The 24,913-nt window shown below is 33.8% G+C and overlaps 2 protein-coding genes across 4 annotated transcripts; one reads left to right on the top strand and one right to left on the bottom strand.

Moving 5' to 3' along the window:
- Nucleotides 1-4,238: 4,238 nt before the first annotated feature.
- Nucleotides 4,239-12,613, bottom strand: LOC103497630 (rhodanese-like domain-containing protein 4A, chloroplastic). Its single transcript, XM_008459875.3, has 4 exons — nt 11,851-12,613; nt 10,335-10,437; nt 5,180-5,416; nt 4,239-4,469 (listed from the first exon to the last, which is right to left on the bottom strand). The coding sequence occupies exons 1-4, from the start codon at nt 12,555-12,557 to the stop codon at nt 4,416-4,418; spliced, it is 1,101 nt and encodes a 366-aa protein (XP_008458097.1). The 5' UTR covers nt 12,558-12,613; the 3' UTR covers nt 4,239-4,415.
- A 7,904-nt stretch (nt 12,614-20,517) lies between these two features.
- Nucleotides 20,518-24,099, top strand: LOC103497628 (uncharacterized). Of its 3 annotated transcripts, XM_008459870.3 has the most exons (8): nt 20,518-20,661; nt 20,749-20,834; nt 20,927-21,029; nt 21,168-21,324; nt 22,166-22,294; nt 23,144-23,230; nt 23,511-23,555; nt 23,690-24,099. In XM_008459870.3, the coding sequence occupies exons 1-8, from the start codon at nt 20,525-20,527 to the stop codon at nt 23,834-23,836; spliced, it is 891 nt and encodes a 296-aa protein (XP_008458092.1). In that variant the 5' UTR covers nt 20,518-20,524; the 3' UTR covers nt 23,837-24,099. The 3 variants fall into 3 exon arrangements, with proteins under 3 accessions (XP_008458092.1, XP_050935303.1, XP_008458093.1); XM_051079346.1 differs by lacking the exon at nt 22,166-22,294; XM_008459871.3 differs by lacking the exon at nt 23,144-23,230.
- Nucleotides 24,100-24,913: the final 814 nt, after the last annotated feature.

Below are 24,913 nucleotides of genomic sequence, written 5' to 3'. Positions count from 1 at the left end.
GCCGAGCCGAGTAAGCCAAGCCGAGCCGAGTCCAAGCCGAGCCGAGCCGAGCCGAGCCGAGCCGAGCCGAGCCGAGCCAAGCCAAGCCGAGCCGAGCCGAGCCAAGCCACCTAAGCCTTCCTTCCTCCACTTCGGTTCACGGTGAGTCTTCGGTAAGGATTGTTCTGATGATTTCCCTAATGTTACCTCGTCCGATTCGAGTTTGAATGTTGGATTAAGATATGGCCCTACTTTTCTTCCTTGAAGGTAGTGCAGAGTTGACGCTTAAGTTCTCGGGTTCCGCGGCAGATCTGGTGGGAGTTAGCTTCCTTTCCTGGGGTAAGTCAACGGATGACCTTTTTAAAACAACTGCTACTAAGGCCATCCACTAAAACTTTCGTGTTTCGTTAGGTGTATCTGTTGAGCGTAGATTTTCGATCGAGGGGCATAACCGAGTTTCAGGTAAGGGTTTTCCTACTACTGGACCCCGAGTCCAGGCTAAAACCATAGTAATCCACAGGGGATTACACGTTAGTGGCTGTACTGAATATCTGTATGCGTGTTGACTGTTAAGTACTGATAATATTTTTTGTCTGATGAAAATTTACTGTGACTGCTATTTGTTGATTGAAATTATATGTTGATGGACCTCAAAGTTACGGTCTAGTATGTATTAAACACTGGTCTGGATGTGGTTCATGGGTTTTGGACGGGAAAGGACAGTGAGTCCGGTTTGGTTGGTTAGTCGATTGGGCCTAGGGTTTCCCTATTGGTGTGCGAATCGGTAATGCGTAAAGCAACTGAGGGTGTAGATGTTAATCCTATACTATCTGCCTGACAAAGCCTATGGTGGGACTGTAATATGAATGCCGTTGAGATGTGACTGATGTAGACAGTTTAGTAAGGGCTGGGGGGTAACGGTTAGCTTCATCTATGGGGTAGTGTGCCTTACGGATATGTGCATCCTTCGGGAGCACTAGACTGATGTGTGTATCCTTCGGGAGCACTAGACTGATATGTGTATCCTTCGGGAGCACTAGACTGATATGTGCATCCTTCGGGAGCACTAGACTGATATGTGCATCCTTCGGGAGCACTAGACTGATATGTGCATCCTTCGGGAGCACTAGACTGATATGTGCATCCTTCGGGAGCACTAGACTGATATGTGCATCCTTCGGGAGCACTAGACTGATATGTGCGTTCTACGGAACCACTAGACTGTTATGTAGGGTACCCCCGAATAGGAAGTTAACTGTTGTTCCCTAACGGGCCCAGTAGTGGGTCCCTTACTGGGTATGTTTATACTCACCCTTTCCTTTCTTCAATTTTTCAGGTAGGGGTACAGCGAGGGGCAGACCGACGAGAGGCAGGAAGGATGCGTGAAGGCCATATGGACGCGTCCGTTTTTCTTTCGCTTCCGCTATGTATTTTGTCAGAATATTTTGATTATGATTTTTGGACTGGTGACTTGACATTTTATTTTGTGATTTTCTTTTTGAATTATTTAAAATAGGGCCCGAAACTGTCTTTTGTAAGGTTTATACTGTTTTAATGAATCGTATCTGGTCCGTTTTAAATTTTACGTTGAATAGTCGAGTTTTGGTATTTGGTAGTGACCTGAGCTTAGTCCGGAAAAGTTGGGTCGTTACAAAAGGTCTCTTTCTAGAGCTCTCACATTGTCCCGAGGTTCATTCTATGTGCATGACCATAAAAGCACAAATCTACATTGCAGAAACAAAACCATAACTAGGGATAAAACGTGTCGTAAGGGTCTCAACCAGTGTTACAAGGAGTTTAAAATACAATTACTCTCTCTAACAAGGTTGTTGGCTTACTTCACTACAACTTCACTACACATCAATTCAAATCTTTAGATATTGATGTCTAAGTTTAATGTCCCCACTATGCTCAGAAAAAAATTCTAGTGAAATCTCATTCTTCTTCGCCTACCTAATAACTTTGCTGCTACAGTCATTTGTGGGGGATTGTTAGAAATGACTTGTGGGCTTTGGCCCAAAAAGCAAAGTTAAGTTGTTGGTCCCACGTTGTTAATCTTTGAAGTGGAAAGTGGGTATATACACTTAAACCTTCAAAGGTGATTTCAAACTAAGTTAGTGGTGATAATATAACCCTATCACCACATGCGCGCCGCCGTTTGTTCGGTCAAACGGATGGGTGGGCTCGGGTAAATGAGCTTGTTCGAAAAAAGATGTAATTTTTTATTACCTATACTTTTGGTAATTTGCCTTTTTATCCCTTACACTTTCAATGCCAAGCGCTTTGACACGTGTAAATCTTTTACACAATCATTGTCGGCCCGACTCTTTTGTTCAACGTGCACGCGTCGTCCTATTCCGACGTTCGCTCCCTACCATGACGTTCTAGTGATCACTCTCCTCATTTTTCTGACGATCACTCTCTTCCACTTCCTGCCATCTTTAACTCTCTATAAATTGGACGAAATTCATTTGGTTTCAACACACTAAAAATGTTCGTTCCAATTCTCGCTTCTCCTATTCGCATTCTCTCGACGTTTTGAGCATTTCATACGGTTTTGTTTCTATTCCCTGTTCCGTCGAGTGCACGTCTGTATTGGGAAGCTATGTTAACCTTAGAGAGCAATTGACATTACGATTAGCACCATGGTCGGCTGAAGTTGCTTTCAGGACAGTGATTCGTCAAGGCACATCAATTACCTATTGATCGATATTCTCAAAATTTTCCAACAATATGTCAAAGAAATGGATGGATCTGGGGCTGGAAATAGGCAGGCCTATTGGAGTAATGGAGACTTACAGCTCATGCATGGAGGAGTACCTTAATGGCTTCCAGGACGAGTTCTCAATGCAGACAGAATGATTGATTGTGAATATTGAATATATGAACTTTCCCCCTGTTTCGGTACACAAATACTATCCATTGTAGTAAAGAATGAACGAGTAAAAGATAAAAGAAAAAACTCAGGCACCTCCCATGACATACCCATCTTCTATCTATGCTTTCCATCTCTTCACCACATAAAATAAAATTATCAAATATACTTTTTTAATTTATTTTTGTATGGCAGAGATATGGCAGCATATAAGATATGTGTATCTTAAAATGCATTTAAGCATCACAAATAGAAACACAGTTAAAAAATGGGTTGCCAGCGGGCGTATATATGTCATGGAAGACCTAATTAATTGCTGTGCATGATGGAGTTCAAGGAGTTTGCTAGTTTGTCCCATGGTGTAGAAAATAGATCTGAACATTGACTTTTACTTCGAAACATTGACTGTTACTTCGAGAAAAAGGCCCTAAATGAGGTTGACTCTTACTTGACTTCAAAAAGAAGAGCGACAATTTATTAAAATTTCATTGATTTTAATTAGGTGGCCCTCTCTTTTTCCTTTTTGCTGTCCTCATCCCTATTCTTCCCCTGCTTTTTCTTCTCTTCTTCCCTTGGGCACTGGCCGTTGTCTCTGACTCTGGATTCACAAAGTAAGGAACCATTTTTGTTTTTAGTTTTTAAAGATCAAGTCTATAAAGATTTTTCAACCTCTAAGTTGGGTGTTTACTTATACTTACTTATGTTTTAAAATATTTTTCAAAACTAAAAATAATATTTAAGAATTAGTTTCGGTTTTTAAAATTTAACTAAAAATACTATTTTTTTCACTCATTAAAGATGAAAACTATAGTTAAAAAAGGGAGAGAAGGAATGCTTAGTTTTCAAAAACTAAAAATTAAAAATCAAATGATTACCAAAAAAAATCATAGTTTGTTTGTTAAAATACATTCCCTTTATTTCATCTTTATACGCATACCCTTTAAATACTGTTAGTTTCCTCTTCTTAGAAATATTTAACCCAATTTTTTGTAGTTTCTATGGATCATCATTCGGTAGGCAAATAGGTTGGGTAACGGGGTTTTGTGATTCTGGATCGGATTTGTGGGTGTACATTCTTTGTTAGAGTATTTGTGTTATTTGATAAAGATGAAAAACATAGCATTTTTCTTTATTAGCTGCAAAACGCCTCTTCTGCCATTCCAGAAGCTCCTCATGCTATAGCCGCAAATGATTTGGGCAATGCTCCCAACCACTAATTGACACATCTATATTCTTTGTTAGAATATCTATTATTTTGAATCTATATTCTTAGGTCGTTAAGCCTTGTGCTTCATGTAAATCTCCCTTCCATTTCCCTGTAACTATTCACTGTGGAATATTGAAATGCCTTCATTTGGTTAAATCTTTACTTGCACCAACTATGTGAGAAGCAAGAAGACTAAATTATATATATAAATATATATATATATATATACACATCTAGTTACCAAAAATTTGGAGTTTACAACAAGCACAGGGAAACAATAGCTCAGCCTCTTGATAATATTGTAGTCAACTTCTCTATGCAGAACAATGATGGTCAGCTAAAAACATGTGTCTTTCAATTCCCTGGCTTTGAGGGCGTTGGAGATGATGGTGGTTTCAAATCTGGGTACTGCCATTTATCAGTGTTCAAGAAGGCTGAGTCAGTATGTAAGCCACTTGGATATAAAATCCACAATCAAAGTAAATACAGAAACTAAATCATGACGGTGAGAATTGTACATAAAAGAGAGTTTCAACTTTTACTGAGTCGGAAATAATGTTGTTTCCTATAAGTAATGAAACATGCATTCTCTATTAGCTGAGTGACTTTTAGACAATTCTGGAACAAGTATTTTTAGATGAAACACTGGATACAAGCAGTTTAGGGAAAATCACTATGAACAATTTGGCAACCGTTCATCTTTGGTTTTTTATTTTTGAAAATTAAGCTCCACTTCCATCTCTAGATTACTTGATTTAATATCTAACTTCTACCGATATTTTCAAAAGTCAAGTCTAGTTTTGAAAACTAAAAAACAATTGCTTTTTATCTTGGAATTCGGCTAAGAATCACCACCCTATTACTTAACAAAGATGAAAACCATGACACGAGAGGAAATATGTTTATTTTTCAAAAACTAAGGTGCCTAATTAAATGGTTTAACCAAGGGTTTTTTTGTTGTTTTTAAAATGTTTAGAAGCATATTAAGCTAGATAGTCAAACATACAATGCTTTTGTATTTTAATTCTGATCTTAGACCATTATTTTCTCATTTTCTCTACTTATTGAAAAAACAATTCACAGTTAAAAAGATGTATTAGTTGGCGGAATGAACATACATTTGGATAAGGAGAGGACGGCCTTGACCAAGTTTTCAACTGTGACTCAGCAGGTGATGATGCATTGACATGGACCTGTGACGGTTGTATTTCTCGATTGGAGGATTTCAAAGAGGGAACAGTCTCATTGTCTCCATTTTGTTGAACAACCCCATTGGTCCCCAACTTTTGCGAAGCTTTACCCTTTTTCCTTCTTTTCATGTGAACAGAAGGTGGCAATAAGCTTTCCTGTATTGCCTGCAAAGAGGATGAAAAATAAGTAACTAAAAGCTTTATCAAATTTCGGAAAATAGTCTTAACATCTTCTTTCTTCTTAACATATTCTTTCTAAATTCGTCTAAGTCAAGATTCGGAAAGGAAGGAGAGATGAAATTAAAGAACCTTATCGCCCTACAGCCAACATAAGCAGTAAACCAAATTGATATATTTAAGGGCATAAATGAAAAACATGAAAAGAAACTGCTGATACCTACTTAGAATCAATTAGTCAATGTCGATCAACTAAATTTTCAAAATAAATTTGAGAAGTACAAAGGCATCCTTGTTCAGCACAAGTAAATCAAAAGATCCTAATGACGAAATCATAAAAGTGCTTGCTAGTGTGGCTTTCCACTGTCGATAATATGAAAAAAGAAAAATCAAAATTATCACGTAACTTATCTGCCTTTTGAGTGTAATGGTGATTTAACATGGCCAAAATAATTGTTTGTTTTGCTAATTTTCAAGTGCAAAAGTGTTAAAGAATGAGTAAAAAATTAAATTTACCAGACAACAAGTGAAAATGTATATCAAAATGTATTTTAGGCGTCCACTAGTGTAAGTGAAGAAACAAAAAGGCAAAAAAAGAAGATATATAGGAGAAAGATGAGACCTATTATGACGAATGGTGCATTTGGAATACATTTTCAATTGTTTAATTTAAAAAATGTCATTTTGACAAAAATTATGTTCTTTGACAATCACTCAAAATAATTTTTTAAGTGTATTTTAAATAATTTTTATCAAAATAGTTTAAACAAACAAAAATGAGTTCTTTGAAAAATATTTATTTCTCAAGCCAGGAGCAAACATAAGTACTTGTATGACTCGTGGGAGAACACCATCAACTCTCCAAGGCAAAACAAGAATGAAAATTCAGTTAGAAATTAAAACGTCAAGATAAAGAAGTACATTGGTTAACTTGGTTTTTTTCAAATCTTGCTAAGTTTGATTTACTGAGTAACAAAATGAACAGGTTAAATTTAGGGATGTATTTCAGCCGGTTTTCTTGATAGAGCATCTGTTGCTCTATTTTCTGCACTGGGTTTGTAGACTACTTCGAACGAATACCCCAAAAGTTTTGCTATCCACTTTTGGTACTGAGGTTGAATAACTCTCTGTTCCAGCAAGAATTTCAGTGACTTCTGATCAGTTTTCACCTTAAATTTGCCTACCAATGAGTAGGATCTCCAATGTTGAACAGCCAACACTACAGCCATTAATTCCCTCTCGTACACTGGCCGAACTCTATCTCTCAAAGCTAATGTATGGCTGTAATATGCAACCAGTCTCTTATCTTGAGTTAACACTGCATTTTTTAAAGTCTGGTAGTGCTAACACCGGAAGAGACAACATTGCATTTTTTAACTGATCAAAGGCTTCTGCCGCTTCATCATTCCATTTATATCCTCCCTTCGTCAACAACTGAGTTAAAGGTGCAGCAATAGCTCCATAATTTCGCACAAAACGTCTACAATACCCAATCAACCCCAAAAATCCCCTGACTTCTTTATTATTTGTGGGTTTTAGCCATTCAGCTATAGGTTTAATCTTCTCAAGATCAACTTCAACACCTTCCCCTAATATAACATGGCCCAGGTACTCTATTTTATGCTGAGCAAAACTGCATTTCTTTTGATTTGCATACAACTCATGCTTTCTCAATATTGACAACACCTTTCCCATGTGTATCACGTGATCAGCCTCTTACTGTATATTAGTATATCATCAAAGAATACTAACACAAATTTTCTTAAGAATGGCTTGAAAATTGTTTTCATCAACTCTTGGAAAGTAGTTGGTGCATTAGTTAACCCAAAAGGCATAACTAAGAACTCATAGTGACCTTCATGAGTTCTAAAAGCGGTTTTTTCGATATCCTCATCAGCCATTCTGATTTGATGATGTCCGGACTTCAAATCAATTTTTGAGAACAAGGACGCACCACAAAGTTCATCAAATAATTCTTCAACTACTGGAATTGGAAATTTATCCGGAATAGTTGTATTATTCACAGCCCTATAATCAACACAAAACGCCAACTACCATCCTTTTTCTTAACTCCCGACTCAAGCATCTCTTTCACCAATTTTTCCATCTCTTCTTTTTGATGAAATCCATAACAATAAGGCCGCACATTAATGGGATTAGTTCCCTCCTTCAAGTGTATCTAATGCTCTATTTTTCTTCTTGGAGGTAGTTTTTCTGGCCATTCAAATACATCTTCATACTGTTTTATAACTGTGCTAATGGGACTGCTTTTCTCAGCCTCCATGTTCCCCATACAGTAATCATTGCTCTTCAAAACTCCAACTTCTATTGCTCGGCATTCAATGAGAAATCCTTCATCCTTTTCTCCCCAGCATTTGATCATATTTTTTAGACTGACCCTTCGTTAAGCTAGGATCTCCCTTGATATTAGTAGATTTTCCTTCGGAGGAAAAAGTCGATGACAAATTTTTCCAGTCCACTGTAGTTACCCCTAAGGAGTAGAGCCATTGCATACTCAATATAACATCAACACCGCCGAGTTCCAACGGTAAAATGTCTTCTCTAACAGTCCAGTTCTTCAGCTACCCTTCTAGCTTTTCACAAATTCCTTTGCCTTGTAGAGCAGCTCTTGAACCCGAGATTACACCACAGTGCGATATCTCTTTTATTGCTATAAGCAACTTCTTAACTAATTTTTCCGAGACGAAGTTATGAGTTGCTCCACAATCAATTAAATGACTACATCCTCGTCGTGAAGCTTGCCTCTCACCTTCATAGTAACAGGGTCGTTTAATCCTACTACTGAGTTGATTGATAATTCAACATAAGTAGTAATATCTTCCTTGACCTCTAGTCTGTTCAGCTCCTTTTTCTTCACCTTCTCCTCTTCAACAATTTCGAACTCTTCTGTGTCCTTTACCACCACGAACATTCTCAATTCATGATGCTCCTTCATTTTACATTTATGATCTGTAGAATACTTCTCAAGTTCTCATTGCATCAGAAACACAGGCCTTTTGCTTTCCTAGCTTGAAACTCTGCATCTAACAAGCGCTTATATGTCCCTTCTCTTCGATTTTCATTGGGACTAGAACTCCTCAAAGTGATGGTTCTAATAGGAAATGTGGTATTTCCTTTAGTATCACTTGTCATATAACTGGAAATGGTCTTGCTATCCCCACTGGCTGGAACAGAATTTTTCCCGCTAGAAAATCCGTTTAAATTGGCCTCGTTTCTAAGGATTTCTCTGTTTTCTACTAACTGCGCTACCTCCATCATCTCAGCCAGCCCTTTCGGTCTACAGAATGCAACTTTTGCTCTAATCCATAGCAACAGGCCTTTATGAAAGTGTCTTCTACCACTCTTTCTTGCAAATCAAATAGTGGTGCTACCAGTTTATCAAACAAATTCCTATATTCTTCTACCGTACACTCTTGTTTAATTCTTAAAAATTTTCCATAGATTGTTCCATCTTTGCTTGATCTAAATCGTACTAACATTCTCTCCTTCAAATTCGTCCAGCTAGTAAATTTATCTCTTTCTTCTTGTGATCTATACCAGTTTAATGCAGGACCATCAAAACTAATAGTAGATACTAGCATTTTTTCACACTCGGTCAACTTGTGTTTTTGAAAGTACCTTTTGGCGCGAAATAACCAGGAATCCGGACCTTCACCAGTGAACACTGGCATCTCGACCTTTTTGAACTTATTCGGGTCACTGTAGCTTTCATCGGTATCGTTCCTCCTTTCGTTTCGGCCGTTCCCGAAATTTCGATCCGAATCTGCAACTTTACTCGACGTCGCTTCGTTTTCTTTTCCTTTAGTTCTCTCAGAATCTCATGTAGTTGATTCTGTTATTTGTTCACTCATCCTGGATCGTTCTCTCGCACTCGTCTCCATCAATTTCAAAAGTAATTGCTGCTGTTTCTCAGATTGTAGTCGCATCAGATCGATGCTCTTCGCTATTTCGCTCAAGCTTAATTCGATCGCCGGGATTTTACTCATTTCTTTCTTCATTCCGGCAATCTCTTGGTCGATCAATTCCAGACGTTCTTTGATGCGAGTCTGAACCATTTCGTTTCTAATGCCTCAGATCATTGGCTCTGATACCAAAAATGATGGAACTCTACTTTCTTCACTGTAATTTCTCTTTATTCATGTAAGAATATCAATTACAATCAGGAAGAATTGAGTAGAACTCAATTCTTTTCTCTCACTATTGTCCTTCTATCTTTCAAGAAGTTACAATAACAGTGACAGAATTTTCATGCCCTTGCCCGCCTAACAGAAAACTATTTATACTAACCCCTTACCGACTTATATCTATTTCACACGTGTATAATGTGTGATACTATTTCTTTCTCCTACCATAAACATACTTAATAGGGGGTCTAAAAACCACCTAGAAGGGAAAAGCAATGATGATGAAGATTTTGGTTAAGAGGAAATGGACATTGGAGATCATGAAGAGAATGAGAAAGGAGAATCTTTAGATGAAACATAGATTTAGAAGAGGATGAGGACAAGGATGACCTTGAGTTTTGGTGTTCTGCTATTTTTTTCCCTTCTTCTTACTCCTTTTCTTTTTATTATTATTATCTTACGAATGGCCGAACTTTCATAGAGAAGATGAAAGAATACAAGAGCGTAGAAAAATCCTGCAAAAGAAAGAGGCCACCAAAAGAAAGGCTCCCCACAAAAGAGATAAAGAAAGAACCTCTAATCAAGTAAAATAACACCTAACGGATAGTTACAGAACGACATAGTAATAAGATTATCGAACAAGAAAACAAATCAAAACGAAAATAAAAATGCATCACGATTAAGCCTTCAACAAAACATGAGTTTTTTTAATTAATTAATTATTATTATGCATATCAAGTAGATAGCGAAAGAACGCATACCAACCACCCTTTTTCGCCCCTAACACCATCCTTGATTGCATAAGCCTCCTTGAAGCCATTCTTGACCAATAACTCAGCCACTTTCATGGAGTTACCATCAAAACTACCTTGGACATTGAAAGCGCAGCACGTGACAAAATTGAACTCTTATAATTGGAAAGGTAATAAAACATGAAATAGTGAAACAACGAAATTCAGAGCCTTTTTTTGAAGTTTAAGGAAATATTAGCTAAATATGAAAACCACAAGAAATGACTCAGGACATGATAATACATGGAAGCAAGTAATATGCACAATGGGCTTCAGAACTTAATAAATAGAAATACAAGTTTCTTTAACAAACAAAATCAATCATCTTCAATTAAGGAAAGCTTAGCAGAATGCCAAAATTTCCAAGTTTGTTTACCAACATTCTTTGCAAATTTCACAGGTTGCTTCTTATGAATTGATAGTTATAAGAGTCTCTTTCAAAATAATTTAGAATGTTTGAGTTGAAAATTCTGAAAAAAATAGTTCAAAAGCACTTCAAAATTCTTTAGACAAGGACAGTCTTCCTCCAAATATGCTCATGCCAAACTACTTCTCTCAAAAGCACCATCCTCAAAACCCATCCTACCCAATTTTGCTCTCCAAAATCATCCTAAACACACTCTTTTTAAACTGTGATGTTACATCATAATACCAAAAAAAAAAAAAAAAAAAAAAATCCAAGTTTCTTTCTTACAGCAAAAAAGTAAACCAAAATGCATAAATATCTGGAATGTTTGTCACATCAGAAAAGGTTTCAAGCTTACATCACACAGAGACTAAAAAGATTAAGATCAGATTTTTTTTGACAGAAACAATTGCTTTCATGGAGGAGAAAAATGAAAGACAGGGCTTCGTTCAATATCTATTTGGTTTTTTAATTTTAGTTTTTAAAGTTTGGTTTGTTTTTTCACAATTTCTTACAATCCTAATCCTTTTCGTCTTTCATGAGAAAATTTTGAAGTTATAGTCAAATTCAAAAGTAGAAACAAGTTCAAAAGTTACTTTATTGGTTTTCGAAACTTGGATTTTAAAAGAACTCATGGGTGGGAGTAGTATTAATAAGCTTAAATTTTTATTTGCTCGATAACCTTTTGGTTTTTGAAAATAATAAAGCTTATAAATACTATTTCTATCTTTCTACCTTTCTTTATTTTGTTATCTACTTGTTAAGACTAAAAAACTCAGGAAACTCTAAAAACATAAAAAATAAAATAAAAAATGATTTTGTTTTTGGAATTTCGCTAAGAATTCAAGTGTTTAACTAAGAAGGATGAAAGAAGTTGAAGAAAACAGCACAATCTCACAAACTAAAAACCAAATGATTATAAAACAGGCCACATTATTATCAAATGAGGCTTAAAATGATTGTCACAATTCCCATAGCTGAACAGAGAAAAACACATCACCATGAAGATCACAGAAGCCTCTCCAAATTCCACAACACACACAAGCCCATTTTCACTCGAAGTATATGGAAACAACTTACTTGTCCAGGACAAAGACTATGGTATCAGCACAATCTCCAAAGCTCTTCTTCACCTTCTTCACAAACCCATCTTCATCCTCTTCAGAATACACAACCCGCACCACATCCTTGTTCAAAATCCTCAAATTAGGAGACCCCAAAACCGCCAAGCTCTTTTCCTCTCTAACATCCAAGAGCTGTGCATTTGGTTCATCTCGGATTTTACGAAACGCATCAATGGCAGAAATGAACTTATACTTTCTTATAAAATAGTAATCAATCAAAGGTATCACAACAAGCCAAATGAAAGTACACCCAGCAACAAAAAAAGGGTATCTATTGAAAAATTCATCGATTGAAACCAAAATGGACTCCAAGTTTATCTTATCAGAAGAAGCTAGGTCGGTTTCCAAGGCGAAGCTAGGGAGAGGGGTGAGAAGGAGGAGCTGAGTTAGAGCAAAAGGAAAATGGGGTTTCGTCAATTGGAGAATTGGGGAAGTTTTTGCGAAGAGGAAACGGGGGTTTGAAGGAATTGTGGGGCTTGGAAATGAGGTTCTGTTAATGGAGGAAAAATGGGGGCCATTGAAAACGGTGAGAGGTTTTGAATTGGCAAAGGGAATGAGAGACGGGGGTCGAGAGATTGGTTTCTCAGAAGAAAGTTTGTGAATTGTGCGATGACTTGAGAGAAATGGGGAGGAGGAAGAGAGGTAGAGGGAGTGGGACTCCATTAGAGGGAGCTCGGTAATGACTGTGGAACAAGAATGGATATAGGTTGGGAATTGGGATAAAATAAAGGAATAGATTTTTATTTTTTTGTTTTAAAATAATTGGTCTATTTTATTGTGTTATTTACGTAAAATTTTATAAACTAACCCAAAGGATACAAAATTTTCTACTCATTCTTACAAACTTATCCACGAGTGATCTTTTTGACAAGAGAAATGTGATACCTTTGATTGATTACTATTTGACAAGTGAAATGATTATAACAATCTTAAGATTATGATAATCTTACTGTTATGATAATATATATTAGGATAAAGGCTATCATTGGTAGTATTATGGTAATATGTGTTTGGGAGAAAGAATATAAAAGGTAGTGTTATAATAGTTTATGTTTAGGGGAAGAATTATAATAGTAGTGTTATAATAATATGTGTTTGGAGAAAGATTTATGATTTTAGTAATTTAAAAAATAATAATAAAATTTGGATTGGGATATTTGGGTAGAGTAATAGGGTTGTAAGAAAGTAAAAAAAGAGGATAAGATAGGATTATTTAGGGATTAGGATAATTCTAATCCCCATTTATCATATTCTTTGGGCCAAACACGGTTTGACCCAATTTCCTAATACTTTTTTCCCTAAAACCTCACCCCAAACATACCTTTAGTATTCAATTCTCTTAACAAGTCGTTTTGCTTTTCTCTCTCTTTAAGCAACCCTTCACCGATCGTCTTCAATGCATCTGTCTCCAACATTCCACCAAAACATTTATTTTCAACTAATATTTTACCAACAACATTGAATGATTTCGGATTGTATCAACAATAGGATAAGGAAAGTTGCAAACAGATATTGAATTTTATTCTCATTCTCTACTCTTCACGTTCTTCTCCAATCATTCTCTCTTAGAATTTCAGAAGGTGAAAATTCTTTGTGTCCATCGCTTTCATATTTGCTTAGATCGGTCTTCAAAACCAAAGGTTCAAAACGTAAGTGTTCATGTTTTGAAGTTTTTTCCTTCAAATCTACATAATCATTTAAATTTCACTATATAATCGTGTATCAATATATAAATGATCATTCAAACGTTATTACATGATTATGTAATACAATATAAACAATCATTTAGTATTTGTTGCACGATCGTGTAGTTAAATCTAAACAATCATGTATGTTTTATTCTCTTTAATTTGAATTTTTAGTAAACCAAAACTCTTCTTAACCTCTCGTATAGGGTTAAAAAACCACATAATATCTATGGTAACCCATTGCATATTTGTACAATTTGGTGGGGAATGGGATTAGTCCTTCAAGAACTATGTGGGGTCAGACGAAAAGGATTGAAGGTAAAGAATTATATTATATATTCCAAACTTGTGAGTACTCTACACCAAAGATTGAACATTGATGCATATATGCTCGATATACATATCTAAGTGTTGTTATGATCTAAATGTGTCGGTTCTTTCAACTCATAAATTGATGATAAAGACCTCAATTTTTTTAGAAGGCAGTGAAGCATCTAGAATGTTGTTACACATATCAATGATGCCGAAAAGAAACTGATAGGGTTGACAGAAAAATTATACGTATGAGTAGTGCAATCGGATTATTCCAACCATTCCATATCACATAGTACTCCTTTTATGTCTCCATTGTACGATAATAGTGCCCGTATGACTTGAATGACGATAGGAATGAATGTTGTATGAGGGATCATAACAAATTAAAATGCAAACATACTCTGATAACACAGAGATAAAACCATCTTGAGCAAACAAGATGTAAGATATATTTTTCACATTTAGGTATGGTAAACAATTGTTTGGTTTTGTTAAACAACCATCTGGTTGTAACGCAAGATCATTTAGACCATTTACACGATGGTTTAGTTAATTTCATATTATTTAAACTAAACAAGCATATTACTTTTTACATGAGTGTGATGCTTTTTTACACAATCGTTTTGCTTTCTTACACGATTGATTAGTTAATTTATATTATTTAAAACTAACTTCATCACACAATTGCTCGATTTTGTTACATGATCAATGTGAATTTGTTCCGTATTATTTTGATTGAACTGTGGAATGTGAGCTTAAATGATTCAAACTTTAAGTAATTCTAGGTTTAAGTGATTCAAACTTTAATTGCATGTGTAATTGTATAAATAATGGAGTATATACAATAGAATATTCAAATAAAACATTAGTATTACTAACAAAATTTATTGACCCTAAACTCAGTCACATATTGTTGTCTAAATGGTTTTATATTATCTTTGATTAAGACAACTACTATCTACATTAGTTACAAGACATTCTATAATCTTGCTTGAACTTGGTAGTGTTTCATATTAGATATGATCGTTTATTTGTTGAACAATATACTTATTATTCTGATTTGAAGGAAAAAAGTTTATTTGAAAGTAAATAAGTGCTTTCAAAGTGTTTTTGCATAATAGCAGTGAAGAACAACTTTCAATTTAGGACTAGGGTATCAAATTTGAGGTCTCTTGAATTTAGATGTCTGCAAGAAGCTGCAAATGGTATATAAGAGCATCTCATAAGAAGAGTGATTTGTGGATGCTACGAAAATACACTTCTAACTATGATTGTTCATTGAGTACTGCCCAAAGTTCTCACATGTAAGCTTCTTCAACAGTAATTGGCAATTGTTTGATAGATGATTTTAGATTCATGTCTACTGATCGTTCCATTCCTAAAGAGATTGTGCATAAGGCTCGTACAAATCTTGGAGTTAATATAAGTTACCAGAAAGCTTGGAGGACAAAAGAACATATGGTAAAAATATTACACGGTGAGACAGTTGAATCATATGCATTGATTCCAAGATTATTTGATAAATTGGTTGAATCTAACCCAGGTATGATCAGTTTTTTATATCAAATTTAAATTGATTTGCAGATAGATGTGGATAGACTAATATCACAGTCTATCTAGATAGACCAATATTGATATCTTTGATATTCTTTCTGTTCTTTTTTGTTTGTGCTGATAGAAATGTGTTTTTAATTAGTATAGGTACATGCACTGTTTTAGAAATGGATGATAGTGGTCATTTCAAGTTTTGTTTTATGGCTTTTGGTGCATCAATTGAGGGGTGGAAATATTGTAGATCTATTATTTCTGTTGATGGGACATTTTTGAAGTCTAAGTTTGGTGGCATCCTATTAACAGTCTCATCACAAGATGGTAACAATCAAATCTTCCCTCTTACTTTTGCCATTGTAGATTCTAAAAATAATGCATCATGGACATGGTTTTTTGAGAAGATACAAAGTAGTTTTTCAGAGTGGGCTAATTTAGTCATTGTTTCTAATAGGCATCTTAGGGCCCGTTTGGTAACGTTCTTGTTCCCTGTTTCTTGTTTCTTTTTCCATTTTTTAAGAAACAGAGGTGTTTGATAACGTCCTTTTTTTCTTGTTCTTAAAAAAAGTAGAAACGTTTCTCATTTTATAAGGAATTATTGAGAACAAAAAAGTATTTTTTCTGTTTCGTTTCTCAATTGTTTCTATTGGTTTTCTTTTTCTCAATTTATTTCTATTTGTTTTGTTTCCATTTTTCTCAATTATTTTTATTTGTTTCCTTTCATTTTTCTCAATTATTTTTATTCGTTTATGGGTAATTATAATATGTAGCAATTTTTAGAATAATTATTAAGTATGTAGCAATATTTTAAAAAAATTGTAAATATAGCAAAATCTATCAGTGATACACTTCTATCGTTGATAGACTCTTATGGTTTATCAGTGATATACCAACATTTGCTATATAGTCTATCAGTGATAGACCCTTATCATCGATAGATTTTGACAGATTTTGCTATATTTGCAATTTTTTTAAAATGTTGCTATATACTTAATTATTTTGAATATAATTGCTAAATTTGCAACTATCCCTTTTTTCTTTTTCTCAATTATTTTTATTGGTTTCTTTTCATTTTTCTCAATTATTTTTATTTCTTTTCTTTTTATTTTTCTCAATTATTTTTATTGGTTTCATTTTCCTGTTTCTTAATTTTTTTTTGTTTCCTTTTCTTTTTTTCAATTATTTTTATTGGTTCATTTTCCTTTTTTCAATTATTTTTATTGGTTTACTTTTCATTTTTCTCAATTATTTTTATTTGCTTCATTTTCTTTTTTCTTAATTATTTTTATTGGTTTTATTTTCTTCTTATCTCCATCGTCTTCCCCAAATAATCATCATCTTCCTCTTTAACTCATCGTTTTTCTCTGCACATCGTCTTCCTCTTCACCTCTCATCGTCTTCCTCGACAACCCGAACTCTTCCTCTTCACTAGATTGTTCCTCTTCTTTGGATCCATAGTTTTCGTCTTCCTCTTTGTGAAAATATGAGTTTTCGTTGTGGGTTTTTCTCTAAAGCATCATAGGTAGTAGTGTTAAAGGTTAAATTTTGTTTTGTTTCTTTCAATTCTGAATATTGAAGACATAATAACTTACTTTAAAATTAATATTAAATTCTAGATGTCACGAAATAACGATGAGGTTGTTGAAATTGATGAATTAAGAAGTGAATCGACATCATCTAAGGGAAATGAGCTAAGTAAAAGATGATATTGCCAATCAAATTTGGCAACATTTGAAGGATAAATATAATTTTATGTTATTATTTTTATTCGTGCATCGATACTTCTTCGTATTAAATGAATAAACTTTTGATAATTTTATTTTTTATGTTTGATGGATAGACTTATATTTTTTTTAATGTCTAATTGAAGTAGATGTGAAAAATAAAAAATAAATCTAGAAGAAAATCAGTAAACAAGAAATAGTTATCAAACACATTTTTTATTTCTATTTTTTTTTCAAGAAACAAGAAATAGAAATAATTATCAAACGCATTATTTTTTCTTGTTCTAAAAAAAGAAGAAACAGGAAACAGGGAACAAGGAACAAGAAACAAGAAACATAGAATAGGAACGTTACCAAACGGGCCCTTAGCATCCCCAAAGAAGTTTTAAGAGTGTTTTCTGATGTTGAGTATTGTGTGTACACAAAACATCTTTTAAGTAACTTGAAACTCCATTTTAAGGATCCACTACTTGATAAGTATTTCTTTAGTTGTGCTTATGCCTACACTGTTGAAGAATTTGAGTACCACATAAGATGCATGAAGTCTATTTGTTCAAATATTAGAGATTATCTTAGTAGTGTTGGTTTTGAGAAGTGGTCTCAGACATATTCACGTAGACGAAGCTATAGAATGATGACATCAAATTGTGCAGAAAGTGTAAATTCAATGTTTAAAGATCTTAGAAAACTACCTGTGACAATGATGCTTTATTCAATAAGGGATGTGTTGCAAAAGTGGTTTTATGAATGAAGTAAAGTTGCTTCTACAATGAAGAGTCATTTGACTTCTTGGGCTGAGAACATTCTACATTTAGAACATGAAAAGTCGAGAAGATTATTGGTAAGATTTTTTATTTTTTTATCTCGAACAGTTAGAGATAGATTTCTATCTTTGTCTATCTGTTCCTGTCTCAGATAGGCACTGATTGATACCTATATATAATCTGATATATATACAGAGATTGCAATCTATTTCTTCTTATGTTATTAATTGTTCTTATTTGTGTTATGTATTAGGTTGATCCAATAAGTACAACTGAATACCAAGTAACGGATGGAAATCAACAGTTTATTGTAAAGCTAAACGTGGGATGTTGTAGTTGTCGAGTATGGGATGTTGAAGAAATTCCCTATGCATATGCTCTTGCCGTTCTACGAATGCTTAATTTAGATACCTATTCTTATGTATCTGAGTTTTATTATATAGAAACACTATCAGCAATTTACAATGGTTGTATTCAACCTGTTGGATCTCATTTTGATTGGAGAGTTGTAGATTATGTCATGAAAATATACCCCTAATCTTTAAATGACAGGCCGGAAGACCAAGAAAACAAAGAATTCCATCTGTTGGGGAATTTAATAGTTCACCAAGATGTTCCAATTGTAATCGTAAATGACATAATAGTAGAACTTGTAAGCAAGGCAAGGTTTGAACAATTAATGAAAATGCGTACTATCTTTCTTTCATTATTATGTATATACGTTTGATACTAAATTTGATGGAGAGTTGATATCGTTTAGACATTAGATATATAAACGATCGCTTAATATTTTTTATGTTTATTAAGAAGATCGTTTAGACTTTACTAAACGATCTCTTAAAGTTATATGCACAATCTTTTACATTAGTGTGATACATATACACGATCGCTTAATATATTCTTCACCTCGTTTAGGAAATCACTTAATATTCTTTTAGATATTAGTGTGGTTTATATAAATGATCGCTTAATATTTTTTATGTTTATTAAGAAGATTGTTTAAACTTTACTAAACGATCTTTTAAAGATATATGCACGATCTTTTACATTAGTGTGATACATATAAACGATCACTTAATATTCTTTTAGATATTAGTGTGGTTTATATAAACGATCGTTCAATATTTTTTATGTTTATTAAGAAGATCGTTTAGACCGTTTAGACTTTATTAAACGATCGCTTAAAAATATATGTGCGATGAGTATTTCTCTACACGAATGTTTTTACATTTTTATACAGTTGTTTTGTGATATGTATCTAAACGAATACAAACATTAACTCAAAAGTACAAGAACCAAATATATATTTATTTACCAAAAGTATTTATTTGCCCAAAGTTCCAGTACATACTGTTGTCTAAACAGTTTCATGTTTTGCACAGTTAGAAATCATGGTCAGCATTTATTACAAGGCATTGTGGATGATCGAGATAGATCAAAATGAATATAGATTCAAACCTTTTTGTATGCAAGTCAGATTGTCGATCGCGACAGTTCTGTTGAAGTAGTTATCAGGATGTAAACGATTGATGAGGAAGATGATGAAAGAAAAAGTATGAGCAAGTTCCTTCACCTTTTTATAACCCCTTTATTTGGATGACATTTTTGTAATTACGATTTAATGGAGTTTTTGTAAATTTTCATTTATAAACGATCGTTGAAATTTCTCTATTTATTACTTTATAGTTTATATATATGATTATCGTTTATATAATGTACAGAATCGTGTATGATTATCATTTATATTTATAAACGTGATCAGATGCACAATCGTTAAAGTATATTGTTATCATTTAACATTTATTGTTGATCGTTTATGTATTTGGTAATTTACAAGATCGTGTATCAATTGTATATTATTCTACACGATGCCGTTTAATAATCGTTTATTAACATTAGTCGCATGCGCGAGGACGATTAATCGCGCGTTTCTTGGGATATTTTTGGTATTTCGCATTGTGAGCCTATGTGCTTTTTTCGTTTATGAAATTGATCTATAGAGTGTAAATAACTTGCCGTTTTGTTATATTATTAAAAAGACCCATTTTTAATATGACAATTATTAAAGTATATAAAATGATTACTCTTTTATCTTCACTATGATTTTTTCCCACCGACTTTTTTTCTAGTAAGGTTTTAACGAGACATTTATTTTATATAATATGAACATCTAAAGGGGAGTATTATAAATATTCAACCTATTATTAGATGTCTATAACATACTTAGGTTACAAATTCATTCAATAACCTTCTCATTAATTGTCCCTTATTTATTTATGTTTGATTTTGTAACCATTATTGTTACAAGCCTATAAATAGAAATAGTAGAAATCATTTGTACACACCACAATTAAATTAATTAAATTTAATTGTGTTCTCTTCTTCATTTCCTTTTGTTGTTTCGTTATTCATTATTTCATAATAGAATCTATTTACTTGAGATTAGAGTCACAATTTTAGTAAATTGAAGGTAAAAAAAAGGAGTATTGGGGTTAAATTGATTGGGTGCCAAAGTAGTGGCCATCGCATCCATCAATGCCATTTTCTGCGAGAGGAATTTGCATAGTGGTTTGAAAAAACAGAGCGCCATCATGTCCAAGTGCCTCCTGAGTCGGAATAATTGTGCAAGGATTCTCCTCTTCTCACCACCATCTACCTCTCCGATTCATTCACCTTCTCCTAAAGCCTTTTCCGTTGCCAAGTCCGGAAAGATTCAGTCATTGACCCTGTACGGATTTTGTTTCATTTTAATCTGTTCCCAAATCTCTGTAATCTGTATTTGTAAGTTGGAATGAAGCTGTTTTATGTTTCTTAGGAAAAAGAAGAGGAGATTGGATGAGGTATGTGTAGAAAGATACCAGCAATTCAGCCGAACAATGATACAGTCCTGGATATTACAAGGTAACCCTAATTGGATTTGTTAATCTGATGAACTTCATTTCATTTTCGAATTCCTTCTCTTTCTGTGTTTCATTGGATGGGTTTTTGTTTAGGTAAAGTATTGGTAGATGGCAAAGTAATCAGTAAAGCTGGAACACCCGTCGCCGATAAAGCTAAGGTTGAGATAATTGCTGAAGTTCCCAAATATGTATGTAGGTGATAAAACTTAGCTGAAGACTACATGTTTTTCTTTTCCAATGTATATTGATGTTTCATCGTCGTTAGACTAGATGGAGTTTCAAAAGTTAATTTATCATATATGTGTCTTTTCTCTCTTTATTTCATGAAATCCAGAGCAGGATTGAAGTTGGAAGCTGCCATTGAACAGTTGGATGTTGATGTTAATGGTAAAGTTGCTCTTGATGCTGGGTTATCCACTGGAGGATTTACTGACTGTTTGCTTCAGCATGGGGCTTCATTTGTCTATGGAGTTGATGTTGGTTATGGGCAGGTGATATTTATAAACTTCTTTCACATATTGTTCTTTACCAACTCAATATTGTTGTCGGTTGATTAGGAGATAGTTTTTCGTTGACCCAAATTTTGAGTCCAAGATAAAATTTGCCCGCTTTTTAATTCTTAAGTTCTTTACTTTTTGCTTGTGTCATCCTTAGCGGAAATTACCAAAACGATCTTATTGTGCATGTGTGCTGGGGTCTTGAGTCTCTATCTCTCACTATTGTAAAGCAAAGAGCGAGAGAGAGTAGAGAGAGTTAGAAGCAAAAAAACCTGAACTTAAAGGAGTGAAAGCGATAACAGAGAGTGAGGAGTAGAAAAACCTCATGATAGCAAGATCCCAACCTGCATGTACAATGCTTCATTTTGGTAACTTCACGCTAATATGACATAAGCAGAAGGTAAAAAAACAAACTATTTAAAGATTGGGTCAAATGTAATCTGTGCCTTCTAAAATGGGTCAGCCGGACAAAGAAACCTATGGATAAGTGCAAGTATCTCTAGCAGGAAATTAGTACTATCCTTCATTTTTCTAGAAAGTTTAAGGTTTTATTTACTTGTCTAGCTATATAATACGAGAAATCTTTGAACTGAAGAAGAGGTATATCAAAGAATGGGGAGTTGACTAGAAATTAAATCCAATTCCAGGCTTAAGAGATTATAAAGTACCATCTAGCTAATCAGATTTAATAATCAAGTGTGCGTTTAACCCGTCAAGTGATAAACCATTCTTCACTTTTGATACCTTCAATGTTTATGTGGGAAATTATCCAATAGTATCCCCTCCACTTTCTTCTGTTCCATTGTCATGGGTCATTGATCTGCAGAATTTTTAGGTTGCTGACAAGATTCGTCGAGATGAGCGTGTTTGTGTGATGGAAAGGACGAACTTAAGATATCTTGCTGGACTTCCTCAAAAAGTTGATATTGTGACTCTGGACCTTTCTTTCATCTCTATTCTCTTGGTAAAGGTTTCTGTTACTTTTCACATCAGTTTCAAAATTTCTTCCTTCTAACTTATTAACAGGGCAACATTTTCAGTTTTTTAAGTTAATTATTTTATTTTATTTTTAATTTGCTGTTAGGATTTTCTTTTTCTTATTTTATGTAAGGAACTGGTTTTGCTGAATATCTATGAACAAGTATTTTGTTCTAAGACATACTTAGCTGCAGAAGTAAATGGCAATTTCCATACTTAGGTTCTCAAAGGGAGAAGATGTAAAAAGAGATATCATGTTTTAAGGATAATCTCATACTAAGTTGGTACTTTTCCAGTCTTGATAATGATTGATATGCTCTTATTAGAAACACTAGTGACAAGTACAGAACAGGCAAAAGTTCAAGTGTTAGATGACCATCGTTAGGGGGATCAATCTTCAAATCTATAATTTGGGGATTAAAGGTGTAGGAACTTGAGAGAGGAAATAAGACGCTTGGGAGTTTGATGTCTGTAGCTAATTAATGACATATAAACCAGCTTTCTTATCACTTCTTTTTTCTTTAGAGTTTGAACAAAATAATAGAGTATGAATAATTATCATAGAATTGACGTTTCTTGTTGTATTGTGGCACTGGCACCTCCGTCATTTGGTTGGCTTATTTTAATTAGTTGGTCTAGCAAGTATGGTAGAAATATTATTACAGCTGATATTATAAATTGATTTATTCTAGCGTCTTGATTTTGCCGGTAAGGTCTTGCAATGGTCATTTAAAGTACTTTTGTTCTCTTTATTCCATTTGTTTGCATGATCTTCGATGAAATGTTTCTCATTCAAAAAAATTCATTTGCACGGTCTTATATGTTTATGTATCAGGTTATGCCTGCTGTGGTCAATGTGATGAAAGAAACGTCAACTATAGTTACTTTGGTGAAACCTCAGTTTGAATGTCGCAGATCACAAGTACGAAAAGCTCTGAGTTATTTTCCTGCTTGTGTGTGGCAGTTACTTCATAGGATTGGCTGTGATTGTTTAATCATTATAGTTAATGTGTCTAAATAAAGAGACAACCTAATATCTCGAAAGGCAGGTTGCGTTAGTGCAGTGCTGACCCTGACTTGCCTCTAAGCTATATCATTTTATACTCTTCTGATAAAACCATGGAAAGCAGGCATATTGTAGAAATAGCTAATCTGCGTAATAAGTTTGTGTTGACTGGATTTGACGATATGGTTCATTGCAGGTAGGAGGTGGGGGAATCGTGAGAGATCCTCAAGTCCACCAGGAGGTAAACATTTATTTCTCCTTTACGCCTATTCACAATAGTACTCTTGTGAATGGAATGGATATTAGTTTCTTTCACTCTGTATTGCTTATTGGCTTTAATTAATAAGGATGAATAATGAATAATGAATAATGTAGGTTCTTGAGAAGATCATAAAGGGTGTAGAGAATTTCGGATTCTGCAGCAAAGGTTGGATTGAATCACCATTGAAGGGCGCTGAGGGTAATACAGAATTTTTGGTTTGCTTTGACAGGACAACAGTTTCTACTTCGAATCAAGAATAACTTCATCTAGTTTATTATCCTTTCTGCAAACCAGCAGTTTCTAGTTTTTAATCTATGTACTTCACCTCGTACAATGATTGTTCATCTAGTTTTCATTTATTTAATATAAAATGCAGCTATATCACAATCCTAAAGTTATGTAGCCACCCACACATTTTACTTATCATGATTGATTATTGTATCAACTGTGGCCAATTCAACTTATATCACTTCGGTGTTCTGAATTGAATTTTACTGATGTAGTATCCTCAAAGTTGACCCAACTCTAGGTGTTTCCTCGAAGACCCTCATTCTCTCCTCATTTTTTAATTTGATTCTTGTGGATATTATCAATGTGTTTAACCTCAAAGGCTTAGATTTCTCTGAAATGAAAAATACGACGGGCGTAATTCTTCAGGACGTTTCAAAGGTCAAATATTTGAACAAAAGACGATGCTTGTCCTTAAATCATTACTAAAACAAATAATTATATATATTCTAAAATTTCTATCTAATATAAACATATATCAACCATATATAATTGTACTTAAATCTCCTTTTCTAAAGTCCATACTCTGACTATCACTCCAAATACAACTTAATTGTAACATCCAAATCAATTATAAATTTAACCCATAAACTTTAAAAATTATTTATAATATATACACAACACAAAAGTTCAATGTTTAAAACAAACTTCATTTTAGTGAGTTCTTTAAAGTTTTTAACGGATCAATCTAAGTTAAGGGTCTTAACATCTAAAAGAAAGAAAGAAAGAAAAGAAAAAAAACCATTTTATCCCACTGGATATTTAAATTTTATATAATATAAAAAAGGTCAAGAACACATTTCTTTGAAGAAAAATATTTTCAAATATAGTATAATCATTCAAAATATTTACAAAAAATAGAAAAATTTTAGATTTCATCAATTATAAATATTGATAGACTTCTACCGGTGCTAGATAAATATTGAAAGAAGTTTATCGGTGTAATTGATAAAATCTTTTAAAGATATTTTTGACAGTTTTGTCATTTACTAAATTCTTTAGAAAAAAAAAATAAATAAATAAAGCAGAGAGATCAATGCTTTAAACAA

Source organism: Cucumis melo, chromosome 1 (genome assembly GCF_025177605.1).
Source record: "Cucumis melo cultivar AY chromosome 1, USDA_Cmelo_AY_1.0, whole genome shotgun sequence".
Taxonomy (NCBI): Eukaryota; Viridiplantae; Streptophyta; class Magnoliopsida; order Cucurbitales; family Cucurbitaceae; genus Cucumis; species Cucumis melo.
Note: the sequence above shows the minus strand (reverse complement) of the source record. Positions and strands in the feature narration are given on the sequence as shown.

What these genes read in the sequence shown, in the direction of transcription:
- LOC103497630 (XM_008459875.3), bottom strand. Translation starts at nt 12,557, where the DNA reads ATGGAGTCCCACTCCCTCTACCTCTCTTCCTCCTCCCCATTTCTCTCA. An exon ending in ATAGTCTTTGTCCTGGACAA is followed by an intron (nt 10,438 to 11,850) that starts GTAAGTTGTTTC and finishes TGTCCAAGGTAG; the next exon opens with TTTTGATGGTAACTCCATGA. An exon ending in GGGGCGAAAAAGGGTGGTTG is followed by an intron (nt 5,417 to 10,334) that starts GTATGCGTTCTT and finishes TCCTCTTTGCAG; the next exon opens with GCAATACAGGAAAGCTTATT.
- LOC103497628 (XM_008459870.3), top strand. Translation starts at nt 20,525, where the DNA reads ATGTCCAAGTGCCTCCTGAGTCGGAATAATTGTGCAAGGATTCTCCTC. An exon ending in GTTCCCAAATATGTATGTAG is followed by an intron (nt 21,030 to 21,167) that starts GTGATAAAACTT and finishes CATGAAATCCAG; the next exon opens with AGCAGGATTGAAGTTGGAAG. An exon ending in TTGATGTTGGTTATGGGCAG is followed by an intron (nt 21,325 to 22,165) that starts GTGATATTTATA and finishes CAGAATTTTTAG; the next exon opens with GTTGCTGACAAGATTCGTCG.